Source organism: Uloborus diversus, chromosome 6 (assembly GCF_026930045.1).
Source record: "Uloborus diversus isolate 005 chromosome 6, Udiv.v.3.1, whole genome shotgun sequence".
Classification (NCBI taxonomy): Eukaryota; Metazoa; Arthropoda; class Arachnida; order Araneae; family Uloboridae; genus Uloborus; species Uloborus diversus.
The window spans coordinates 167,173,355-167,186,826 of NC_072736.1; the positions used below are offsets into that span (position 1 = coordinate 167,173,355).

The window sequence follows — 13,472 nt, forward strand, 5'->3', positions numbered from 1 at the left end:
TGTAGCTCATACCAGGATTTAGCTGCTACATTTGTGTAAATACGCCATGATGTTTTCTCCATTTAAGTATTCTCATACTTTATTAGCTCATAAAAGACTGGCATTTGTTTTCACTAGCCAAAGTAGATCCTTTGAAAAACTGGTGAAAATTGGGAATGTCTCGGCTGCTATTTCGAAACCAAAGAACCCTCTTCTGGTACCTATAAATTATTTGCCCAAGTCTCCTAGCAAGACTACGCTGGAGCATCTACAATGGATAATGAAGAAGGACATTTTAGGTCAGGATGTGTTCCTAATTGGATTGCCTGGTCCATCGAGGGCAAGGGTGATTCTGCAGTATTTAGAACTGATGCAAAGGGAAGTGGAATATGTGGTACTCACTCGCGACACCACCGAAAACGATTTGAAACAGAGGAGAGAGATAGTCGACGGAACGGCTCATTTCGTTGACCAGAGTGCAGTGACCGCTGCCGTAGAAGGAAGGTTTCTCATCCTGGACGGCATCGAGAAAGCGGAGAGAAATGTCCTTCCAATTCTGAATAATTTGCTGGAAAATAGGGAGATGCAGCTTGAAGATGGACGGTTCTTGTTAGGTCACGAGCGGTACGATAAACTCCTTCTCAAACATACTCAAGAAGAACTAGATGCGCTGAAACTTGTGCGGATTTCGGAGAATTTCAGAGTCGTGGCTTTAGGACTACCAGTGCCTCCATTCAAAGGAAACCCGCTCGATCCTCCATTCCGATCTCGATTTCAAGCTCGCCATGTGCAATCCAGTTATGAGGATCAAGTTCTGGCATTTTCCAATTCAGAAAGAAAAATCGATGAAAGCAGTTTCAAGAGTTTTCTGTCTGCTTGCTATGCACTCATATCGCCTGAAGCAGCTAATTTAGGTTTGCTGAAATTCCCTGTTGAAAATTTATCTTCTGTTATTAAAATACTTGCCGAAGTTCCCAGTGTCTCAAGGGAGTTATTAATAAGATGGATGTATCCATATAACATAATTTTATCTAAAGAATCTCAAAAATCTGTCAAAGGGATATTGGAGACTTTCTCTATTCTTCACGAACAACCTAAGACGGATTTTAAAGTGACTGAAAAAAGAGATAGCTCACATCCTTATTTAACACATTCTTTAGAAATTTCAACCCCCAAAAATGTAGTTGAATGTGACATCATCGGTCACAAAACTAATAGTAAGCATTCTCTTAATTTTGTTCCGAATTCTTATCACAACAGAATGTTGGCAGAAATGTTGCAGACTCATATAAGTCACGATTTTTGCATAATTGGAGAAAAAGGAAGTGGGAAAACTATGTTAGTAAGAAAATTTGCAGCATTACTTAACTACCCCATTGAAATGATTATGCTGTATAAAGATATGACCGCAAGAGATTTCTTGCAGCAAAGAGTCACAGATGAAAGTGGAAACACTCTATGGAAGTCCTCGCCTATTGTGGAAGCAGCGTTAGCGGGAAAACTTTTAGTTCTGGATGGTTTACATCGCTTGCACTCCAGTATATTTTCCATTTTACAGCGACTCATACATAACAGAGAACTACAGCTGTATGATGGCACCAGACTCATATCGCATGACCAATATGATACTTTAAAGAAAACGTATGAGTTATCGGACTCGGACATGGAGGCCAATAAAATCTTACCGGTACATCCTGCTTTTCGTATCATAGGCCTTGCTGAACCACCAAAACTTCAAAATTCAAAAGACCAATGGATAACTCCTGAAATAATGTCCATGTTTCTTTTCCACACCATTCGCCCTCTTTCGTTAAAGGAAGAAGCTATGGTGATCAATAGCTTAGTTGGGAAAATGGATGACAAATTTAATTCGGTATTAACATTTGCTCATGCTTTAAGAAATTCTGCAGACGATGCGTTGCAAAGTGTTAGTGCTTCTTTTTCTACGAGGCAGCTTGTACGAATTGCTCGAAGACTTCATAACTTCCCGGAAGAGAATGTATACAACTTAGTGACGCAGGCATGTGTAATGAGTTTTTTGCCTCAACTCACCAAAAAAGCTGTTGAAAATGTCCTTGAAAACTGTGACATTAAGAGTGTAAAAGGATCAGCTCCAAAAGAAATCTTTGTTGCTGATGACATGCTACATGTAGGATCTACTACTGCTCCTCTCTTCAAACCAGGATCAAGTGAAGTTAAAGTGCCTGAAATTTTATTCTATAACAGCCCAGAACATTTACAAGTCATGGAAGCTATGCTTCAGGATTTTCTTTTAGGCGAACATTTGCTTTTGATTGGAAATCAAGGTGTTGGCAAGAACAAAATTACCGATCGCTTCCTGCAGTTGCTGAATCGCCCTCGAGAATATATTCAGTTGCATCGTGATACCACAGTGCAGTCTCTGACACAGCAACCAACTGTGAGGGATGGCAAAATTATGTATGAAGACTCTCCACTATTGAAAGCTGTTCAGAATGGTCATGTATTAGTTGTTGATGAGGCAGATAAAGCTCCTACACACGTTACCAGTGTCTTGAAGGCTCTGGTTGAATCCGGGGAAATGATTCTGTCGGATGGACGACGAATCATTCACCATTCAGATCAAAGACCGAGTGATGATAAGCGTGTTGTCATGCATCCGGATTTTCGAATGATAGTTCTTGCAAACAGACCTGGGTTTCCGTTTTTGGGAAATGATTTCTTTGCAACGTTGGGTGATATATTCAGCTGTCATGCAGTTGACAATCCAAGCCTGGAATCTGAAATGTCTATGCTCAGACAGTATGGGCCTAACGTACCAGAATATGTGCTCGACAAATTAGCAAAGTTTTTCGGAGAGTTACGTTCCATGTCGGATGCGGGGCTGATATCCTATCCGTACTCTACTCGAGAAGTCGTCAATATAGTGAAGCACATCGATAAATTTCCTAACGAGGGAATATCTTTCGTTTTGAAGAATGTTTTTGATTTTGATTCTTTTAGTTCTGAACTGAAAGAAACACTGAATAACTTATTTGAGAAATATGGTATCCCCAACGAAAGCCAAGTCCAAGTTAAATTATCAGGTTCATTTCCATTACCCAACCCAGTGGAAACTACATGGTCGCTCAGTTCAAACAGAACTGTTTGGTCTTCTGTGAGCCAAAAAATAATTTATTCAAAAGCGCAGAATATTCCGTTAAAAGAAAAGACTCTTGATATGACTGACACAAGAGGAACCACTTTTTCAGAACAACAGTACTTCTGTGATTTGCATCTTAGTGATGTTAATATTCCTACAGATATATTGTCAGTCGAAGAAGGTAATGAAAATATCATTTACGTATCAACGGCCAATCCGATCGGACTGCACAGAATAAGTCCTAATAAAATGTCTCGAGCTTTCATCAACATGTCGAATTTCTTCCCGACTGTCCGGAGTGGTTTCAAACCTTCAGTTAACATTGCCAAAATTGTTAAAGAAGGCGAAGATTTCATTCTGTTACAAGAAAGAACTTCTGACAATTATTTTCTGATCCAAGCATCAAATGGCGTTGTTATTCAACTTAATATGTCTTCATTTTTTGAGGAAGCTATGTCTAAACTTTCGAACATTCATTCTAGATCAGTAAAGAAATTGGTTCACATGTGTAAAGATTTTCCATCTCAAAAAAAAGTCCTTTTTTACCCGAAATTGGGTACTGAAATAATTATTTTAGATTTTGAAACTAATGAAATTCATCGTGTAAGATCACCCGAAAATATAAGGCATGTCTCAGGATTAACAGAGAAGCTGTTCTTTCTGTTAGGTGAAAAAAACGGTTTTATTGCTGATTTTGCTGATCCAAATGAATGGAAAGTAAAAATTTTAAACTGTAATGAAAGCACATTAGAGTCACATTTTTCAAGCATGAAATTAGCAGAATCCAAAAATGATCTTTCATTCATATCTGATTCAGAAAATTATCTAACTACCGTTTCTGGATCGCTTTTGGATGATAGTTCTCTCAATGTCAAAATGTATCCTAGAGAAACATCACTTAGTGATAAAAATAATTCATGTATTCTGCCCCAAAATTCACAAATAATAACTTTTCTACAAAAGGAAAATTTACCAATTAAAGTGCAAAAGAAACTGGATACTACATCAGACTTACTGGAAATAGTAGATTACAAGAGCGTAAGTTCTAGCTATGTACCTATAGACCTGTCCCATATCAGATCATCTTATACTAAGTGGTTAGCTAATTCCTCAAAAAATTATTTGCTTATGTGTGCATCACCTAGCAATGACTTGTTTACTATTGATTCAGCAGGGGTGATTAGAAAGTGGGAAACAGGAAAACAATCGCTTCAGAATTCTTTTCTGGAGTGGAAGAAACTTGCTGGTGTCGATAGAGAGCAGTTGAATTTGGAATATGTGAATAAAAATCTTGCGTCAAAGCCCAAACATGGTAAAGTTGACCCAACTGGCGCTCCACATGTTGGTGGAAACACATGGGCAGGCGGAACTGGAGGGAGGGATACCGCTGGCTTCGGTGGTAAAGGAGGCCCATATCGACTTGATGCTGGACACGATGTGTATCAAGTGTCCGACCAGGAAAAAGAAGCCGTTCCTCTGGAAGTCAGAGAAGCCGCGAGGGAGATGGCCATGAAGGTTTATAAGGAGAAACTGAAGGAGATAGAAATGAGCGATTACGACGCAGAAATGTACGAGAAGTTTTTCAACAGTGTCAAGAAAGAGGTGAACTTGCTACGTGTCATTCTCGACAGTCTCCAGGCTAAGAGTAAGGAGAGGCTATGGTTGCGACATCAGACATCGGGGGAACTGGACGATATGAAGCTCATTGAAAGCATTACCGGGGAGAAATTGATTTATAAAAGGAGGGGTGATCAGGAACCCGAAATCGGGAGCCCTCAAGAGAAACCGAAACTTCTGAGGCTCGTTGTAGACGTCAGTGGCAGCATGTACCGTTTCAATGGCCACGATGGTAGGTTGGAAAGGGAAATGGAGAGTCTCGTTCTCGTTATGGAAGCACTCGATGGGTATTTCGATAAACTGCAGTTCGAAATAGTTGGCCATTCTGGTGAAGATTATAACATTGATTTTTCCCAGTTCGATAAGCCGCCCAAAAACAACAAAGAACGATTAGAAATTTTGAAAAAAATGTACCTCCATTCACAGTTTTGTATGAGTGGAGATAACACGTTGCCTGCGACTGAGCATGCAATAAGGACTATCACAGATCAGGAGGCTGACGAATACTTTGTTATTGTACTGAGTGACGCCAATTTTGATCGATATGGTATCCTGCCTTCTACGTTTAGCGCATTATTAACATCGAATCCAAAAGTGAATGCTTTTGCAATATTTATTGGTTCTTTAGGTAATCAAGCTCACGTTCTATCCAAACAGTTGCCTGCAGGAAGAGCTTTTGTTTGTTTCGATTCTGCTGACCTCCCACAGATTTTGCAAAAGATATTTACTTCTGCATTACTTCATTGATATTACAAAAAAAAATCTGTTGAATTGTTTAGAGAGTTGCCTTGTTACAGTAAAAATCCGAACTCATCAGGACCATAGTTAGTTCGAATTTTCTAGTTGTTCAGATTTTCGAAAATAGTTTTGAGAAACTGTTTAGGAAAATTGCATGCCGTTTAATCAAAAAAAGTACTTCGACAATATGTATGTACATAACATACCATACACAAGGGGTCCTTGTCAGTTTAGTCCCAAGGCCCACCTCCCCCATAAAACTTATCAAATGTATATTACTCTGATTCTGAGCTGGGCCCCTAGTTTCCTACTAGGCTGACATGGCCTCTCGTGGGACCTGACCATACAGTATATAACACTATAATATGTAATTACATTTTTTAACAAAAATTAACTCATTGTTTAATGAACTTAAAGAAAAAAGATTAAAATATGTACAGAACTGTACTTTGTTAGGGACTATTATACAGTATTTTCAGGGGCCAATTCAGGATTTTTTTTCTCGCTACCTATTTTTGTGAAAGTATTACATCATTCTATTTTTGTGAAAGTTTTTTTTTATCAGCATTGTTTGTGTGAAATTGTAGACGCATCCTAATTTTTGTAAAAGAAGTAGTGGAACAAGTGAAATTTTAGTTTGAAAAGTGTAAATGTCATCTAGTATTATTTTTAACAGGTTTCGTTTTTTTTTTGGGGGGGGGGGGGGGAGCTGAAAACCTAAGAAGTACGAAAAATATCATCGTAATTTCAGCTTAATGGTCTATGTACTGTGTACAATATAGGAAATTATGAGAAAAACGGTTCCTCAAAACAGATGTTTAAAAATTGCTATAATATTGCATAAATACACTTTGACGAGAAACAGCTAAAAATTAGTTAAAATACTACAAAAAGGTTTCTATTTAAGCAATTGTTCATATAAACCTGCTTATAATTTTATTTTATGAGTGTATTTTGTTTTAAACAGAGAAACAAATTTTATATTTTAAAATGTGAATTTTTGTGAAATTTTTGATGTTTTTGTGAAGCTACTAATTTTATTACTTGATTTTTGTGAAAGTACCGATTTCAAAACAAGATTTTTGTGAAAGTACCGAAAAACGGTAGCAAAATCAGCCTGTATTGGGCCCTGATTTTGCACAATAAATATAATTCATCACCTCTATTACATATGAACTTTTTCATATCTTTAATCATTGTATGCAATTATTTACTTAACGAAATGTATCTGTTCCTTTGCAATTGTTGAGCAGTTTATTAAAACTTCACGGAAAGTGTGCGTTCGGATTTTTGATGTTCTACACTATATCTGAAAAATTTGAACTCATGTTTGCTATGATGGATGCAAAATAATAAACCAGCAAAGTTGCATTTAGTAGACATCATATCCATCCATGTTTTTTGTTGATTCCTTACTCATGGAAAAGTTAAAATTTTAGAGAGCCCTTTGATTAGTTTTTTCTATACGAAATAGTTCTATAATGAGTTTGTTTTCTATTTAAAATACCAGTACCCAATTAAATGAGTTTAAAAGAATCCAGTATTAATTTTGTCAACTTTTTACTACATCGAATGCATTTACATGTAATTAAAATACAGTCTCGTACAACTTCAAAAATTTATTGAAAAAGAAACAATAGGGTTACAGCGAAACTAATTAGTACATTAGATAGAATAACTCAAAAAGTTTTTTTTCCTATAACTTAAGTTATTACCTTAGGAAATTTCTACATGAGACCCTTTTGCAGCACGAGCAATATCAAGACGATAATCCAATTCCATCCACGACCGTTTCAGCATGCTAACATTAACAGTAGCTACAGCTGTTTGGATGTTTTGTTCCGTTGTGTTTGCGTATCGGATTTTGTTTCGATAAACCACGCAACACATTGAGCTTTCTTCACGTGAGGCGCCATTGAAATAACTGAAATGCTTTAATATCCCTTTGCACGTGATTCGCCATTGAAATAACTAAAATGCTTTAATATTCCTTTGCACGTGATTCGCCATTGAAATAACTGAAATGCTTTAATATTCCTTTGCACGTGATTCGCCATTGAAATAACTAAAATGCTTTAATATTCCTTTGCGTGACATGTAGCGCCATATATAGTCAGAAACATAATGCAGAAAAAAACTTTTTGAGTTATTCTATCTAATGTACTAATTAGTTTCGCTGTAACCCTATTGTTTCTTTTTCAATAAATTTTTGAAGTTGTACGGATCTTTCTCGGACACCCTGTACTTCTGTTACAATGACTTTGAGAAAAGTTTTGACATAAAAAAAGAAATAAGATAAGCTTCTGCCTTTTTAAGAATTCCAGTAATGGCAGTTGGACTTACCTGTATTTCTATTACAGTTTATAAATGGACAATCACAGTAGACAAATAAATGAGACTCTGTTGATCTAAAGATGAATCAAATTTAAATTTTTGCCGTAAGTTTAAATTATAGTAATTCATTATTTTCTGCTTCGTGGTAGGACTTAGAAGACAAAAAACGACAAAGGAGTCTGAATTGTGTGTACTATTCTACCAAAATTCATATAGTGATAAGAATTGCAAACTAAGTGCCTTGTCTTCCTTACTTATGCTATTCAAATTCAACTTGTGTACAGTTTATTGCTATACATCTTTCAGTGTATCCTAATCAGGAAAACACACGAATGTGTTTTAATGGGGGAAAAAATCTAACTGCTTAAGCTATTTGCCCTTTTTTCCTCATTATTAAATATATGAAGTCTTAAAAGCCGACCAAATTTTTAAAAAAAGTTTCCAAATTCAGTGAGTATCGGTAAAAAATGAAAGACACTTTTCACACTGCAGATGGTGAAGTCACATGGTACCTTTCATTTCTAGCCAAGCCTTTGAATTTGGCAACTTCTTAAAAATTTCGACAGATTTTAAGGTAGGCAGGTCTTGGTAACAGGTAGGCAAGGACAAATAATTTGTGTGTCAAAAAAAAAAAAAACATTATTACATAATTTGTGTGGTTTTCTGGTGAGGAGCACTGCCTTTTCCTAGGAGTACTTTGTAATTAAATTGTATACTGAAAACAAAGAGAAGTGGGAGCTTGAACAGTCACAACAATAACTTCATCTCCTTTTGTATATACAGTAAAACCTGTGTTAGTTGACCTCTTGCGGTGTAGTACTTTGGTGGTCAACTTATAGAGGGTAGTAATTTTTTTTTTGTCATTTTTTGTCCTATGCATTCATTTTTTAACTAATTGGAATATATTGAACTCACTTTCATTGCTTAAAATTACTTTAAAACAATAAGAAAAAATGTTGTTAAAATATTTTTAGAGATTATTTACCAGAATGGCGTGTAAAGTATCATACAAATTCAAAACTTCTGTAAATCAATCAAAAAAATGGGCACATAGGCTTATAAAAAAACTAATTACTTGGTATTAACAATTCCTAAAAATTTATAACTAGGCAAAAGTGACTCAAATTCTTCATTCGATTTTTTTCCTGTACATTTGTAACCATGGCAATCTACTTTTCAACAAAATAACTCCTTATTGAAGTTTGGCGCATTTTTTGGGACTTAACATTAGCCCAATGTTTTTCCATGGAAACTTAAATATTCATAGGTTTTTCTAAAATGTCTGGTTGCTTATTTGAGGCATCTCTGATTAAACTTTTTGTACAATCTAATGATTTTGCCAAGTGGTCAACTTACAAAGGGTTTTTTACAATACCCCAAACCAAAGCTGGTGTATATTAGTGGTCAAGATAGAGAGGTGGTCAAGTTACGGAGGTTTTCCTTCATTATATAAGATAGGACTAATTTCGTTCCTGACAAAAAGTGGTCAACTTAAACAGGTGGTCAACTCTTTACATGTTTTACTGTAACATCTATTTGGGACTTTCAAAGTGTACCAACTTAAGACATTTCCCCAAAATCAAGTTCAACACAGTTGACAGGTTAAGCAACAAAATAATCAAAACTTGCCAATGCATATTGACTTGATGGTAAATTTACAATGTGCAATGTTCATCGCCTAATTTATTTCCTTTTACGATTGAATCATGCTAAAGGGCTTGCTGGAGCAGGAGTTATTCTGAACCAGATTCAGAGATTTATCTCACATTGAATGTAATATTGAAATAGTGTTAATAGAGCTTTTATTCATCAACTTTATTCATTTAAATAAGTGTATAATAAAATTTAGTTTTGATATATGTATATACTGATAATGTTTTTTGTTTCTTTTTGTCATGATTACTGTAATCCTTAAACCTTGGGGACCAGCAATTACAAAATTTTGCTGGTCAATGATACATCATTAGATCTTTTGTAAAGAGTAAATTAATAACAAACGTAATTTTTTTTCAAAAATGTAAAAAGCTGGATTAGCATGAATGATTATTTTCCATGCAGTTGTCTTATCAAATCTATTTAATATCTTATTTTTAGCTTCATGGAATTTTTGTTAAATGTTTTGTTTTAAACCTAAAGCACTGAAGGGAAACTGATCACAGAAAAATGAGAATGTAACTGCTGATCCCATATACAGTCGACTCCCGCTACAACGCGATCCGACTTACGGAGAAATGGCTATAACGCGAGTTTTTCCGGAGCAACGAATTTTTTGCTCTCAACTCAAAAATATTTGGAAAGGAATTGTAATGCTAAGTTTTGGTTTTGTTATTGACTACTCAACACTAATTTGTAAATGTACTTTCATCCTTTCAGCATCACTGACTGTGCAAGTTCCCACATACCGCACTATAAACATAGCATTGTTAGTGTGTATGTATCACCACTCCTCATTTTTCATTTATTTATTCTAAATATGAAAGGTAATGAAATATTGTGGTACCTAGACACGCTGTTTCATGTAAAGTTTGAAGACGGAAACAAAAACCAAAAGTTTGCGACAATTTTAAGAAAAGGTAAAGATTCTTGATAAGCTTGAACAACTAGAAAGTGGGTCGAAGGCAGGGTTGGCAAGTTTCTGCCGAGGCGGTTAAAACCACTGGTAGAAACCGGTTAAAACCGGCATGGCAAAAACCACTTTCTGCCATTTTTGCGGCAGAAACTGGCAAAAACTCACAAATGCAAAACATTGTTGACATACAATAGAAAATGCATGGAAAGAATAATTAATACTGTAGTTAAATTGTGCTTTGGTTAACTATCTTAAATTCAAAATCAAATGTTAGATTGTTTGGACCCTTCAGTTACCTCTAAGAAAAGGTGGTTTCAAAACTCTAAACAGTTTCTGAATAATATGCACAAATGAGAAGAGAATATTCTTGCAACAGAAAAGCTAGCAGGCAATGCATCAAGGAACAAGCAATGTTCGTGAAACTTTCATCTGTTGCATTGGGGGGCCAATTTGTTTTGCAAAGCTGTGACATTAGGTACAAAATCTTCAGTTAATATTGGCAAGTAAAAGTCAGGCACTTTCTTCTCGAAGCACATGATAATTTCAATCGCCAGCAATTTAGATGAAGCATATATAAGCAAATTACAATCAGTCATGCATGTTTAATTCTGTATGTCACTTCTCTTTCCTTAGCACCCATATGGTTTTTTTTTTTTTTTTTCCGTCCTTTGTTTGATTAATCCAAATATTTCGAGCATCTGCAATTGAAAAGTTCCCTTTCTGAACTAAATCAAGAGCACTAGAATAAGATTTTATTTTTTGCAATGATGAAATTAAGTTTAATTTTTTAGTTTACTTAAACGAATATCATTTAGTAATTACTTGAGTTGTTAAAGACATTTTGAAGTTTTTGCCAGTTTCTGCTGGTTTTTACCAGTTATAACCAGTTTCTGCCGGCAGAAAGCCAACCCTGGTCGAAGGTAGCACAACAATTAGGTAGATGGGTGAATCTTTCATACATATAATTAAAAGTCAAGAGAAGGCAGTCTGTATAAGTCCAGGGGCTCCCAGAGGGGTATTACCATAGATGTAAATGTTATAAAAGCAATTGCGAAGCTACTGTATTTAAAAATATATAAGAATGACGATCAAATTGCGCAAGATAAATCATCATCTTCAATTTTTAAGTTATAAATGCAACTTATTGTATCTACTGTATAGTACTTTTGCAGTGCAGTGCTTTATTATTACTACACACTGTACATTCCGTACTGTTTTATTTTTATATATCTCTCTCCCATTGATCATTGATTTTGTGCATCTTAACAGTATTTTATGTTGAATAATGCAACTTTTAAAAAAATACAGTAAAAATTCTGCTCCTTATGTAAGAAACGGTAATATATAGTTAACAAATGGTCAAAAACAGTTTAAAAGGTGTTTAAACGTCTAAAATGATTGGGTATGTTAATGAAAAAATCATATAACACAACACTTTTCCACAACGCGAAATTTCGACTTACGCGAGGAGTCTTGGAACGCATCCCTCGCGTAAGTCGGGATTCGACTGTACCACTAACTTTATCCTGTTGTGTGTATTTGATGCTTTTTGGGGTTGCAGATCAATATTAATTTCAAGCCTCTGTATCTATAAAAATTGTATCTATGCCTCGCACTCGAAAAGTTCAAATGATGGTCCTGTTGATAAAACTTTTTATAAATAGGAATTATATAATACCATGAATCAAATTGCATATTAAAAAGTTAGGTGCATATTTAGTGCTTGGTATATACTAACAATGTTTGTTTAGTGGAAAAGTATTGTGACAAATTACATTAAATATTTAAAATTTTAGGTCACTCTTTATTTATGATTTCTCTTTTATTTACTTATTCATTTATTAATTACTTATTGTTATAGGTCAAAAGATAAGAGTTCAATGCATTTTATAGGGAAAAAACAACAAAATACAAACATGTTTCTAAAATCCAGGAGGGGGTTAGGGAAACCCATAGGGAAATCCAATTGACCCTAAATTGAAATTAACATTTATGTATTTCTATTGTTTGACATAACTTTCCTACTAAATAAAAAGATATAAAAAATAACGTAACCATTAATTTACTTCCATTTAAATGATTTTCAACTGCAGGCATATGTACGAAACATCCCCCATTCTCACAAAACAGCACTTAAAAAAGAAAAAAAAAATTTAGTCTCTTCACCAAAAAAGTGATTTCAATAACTCAAACTAAAATTAAATTCATACATTAAAATAGCGTCCAATTTTCACAACAGGTTCAAATCTTTACAAGATGCAAATAGATTGAAAACTCAAACTTTTTATGCAATTTTCTAGAAATAAATTTTCACTAAATGAGTTATTAATTGTGAAAATTTATTTTAGTGAAGGTTTAAAAACAAAAATTTATTAAAACTGATTTTGATACAGATTTTTTAAAAAACTAAAGGGGGGGGGCTCTTTATTACATTTACCTTTTCTTTTTATAGTTTAGTTTCAAGAAAAATGCATCAAACCATTTCCTTTTTTTTTTTTAAGTATGGAGCAGACTTCCGCAAATTCCTAATTTTTTTCTCCGATGTTAGTACAACAATATTAAAGTTCACAGCAACCTTTCTCAGTGTTGCACACTAAAAGCCAATTGGTGGAAAATCATGCGCCCATGTTTGCAGCAAAAACTAATATGATGGCTGTTGTAATTTCCAGAGTTGATCGCAAATTTCCCATTTCCAGTGATGTTTAAAAATTCCCATTTCCAGTGGTTGTAAAAACTAATATGATGGCTGTTGTAATTTCCAGAGTTGATCGCAAATTTCCCATTTCCAGTGGTGTTTAAAAATTCCCATTTCCAGTGGTTGTAAAAACTAATATGATGGCTGTTGTAATTTCCAGAGTTGATCGCAAATTTCCCATTTCCAGTGGTGTTTAAAAATTCCCATTTCCAGTGGTTGTAAAAACTAATATGTTGGCTGTTGTAATTTCCAGAGTTGATCGCAAATTTCCCATTTCCAGTGGTGTTTAAAAATTCCCATTTCCAGTGGTTGTAAAAACTAATATGATGGCTGTTGTAATTTCCAGAGTTGATCGCAAATTTCCCATTTCCAGTGGTGTTTAAAAATTCCCATTTCCAGTGGTTGTAAAAACTAATATG

At 34.8% G+C, this 13,472-nt stretch overlaps 1 protein-coding gene across 1 annotated transcript; it reads left to right on the forward strand.

The window, feature by feature from the left end:
- Window positions 1-46: 46 nt before the first annotated feature.
- On the forward strand, window positions 47-5,464 carry LOC129225061 (von Willebrand factor A domain-containing protein 8-like). The gene is made up of 2 exons (XM_054859607.1): window positions 47-3,005; window positions 4,299-5,464. The coding sequence occupies exons 1-2, from the start codon at window positions 47-49 to the stop codon at window positions 5,462-5,464; spliced, it is 4,125 nt and encodes a 1,374-aa protein (XP_054715582.1).
- The last annotated feature ends 8,008 nt before the right edge of the window (window positions 5,465-13,472 follow it).

What these genes read in the sequence shown, in the direction of transcription:
- LOC129225061 (XM_054859607.1), top strand. Translation starts at nt 47, where the DNA reads ATGATGTTTTCTCCATTTAAGTATTCTCATACTTTATTAGCTCATAAA. An exon ending in TAACTTATTTGAGAAATATG is followed by an intron (nt 3,006 to 4,298) that starts GTATCCCCAACG and finishes AGTGGGAAACAG; the next exon opens with GAAAACAATCGCTTCAGAAT.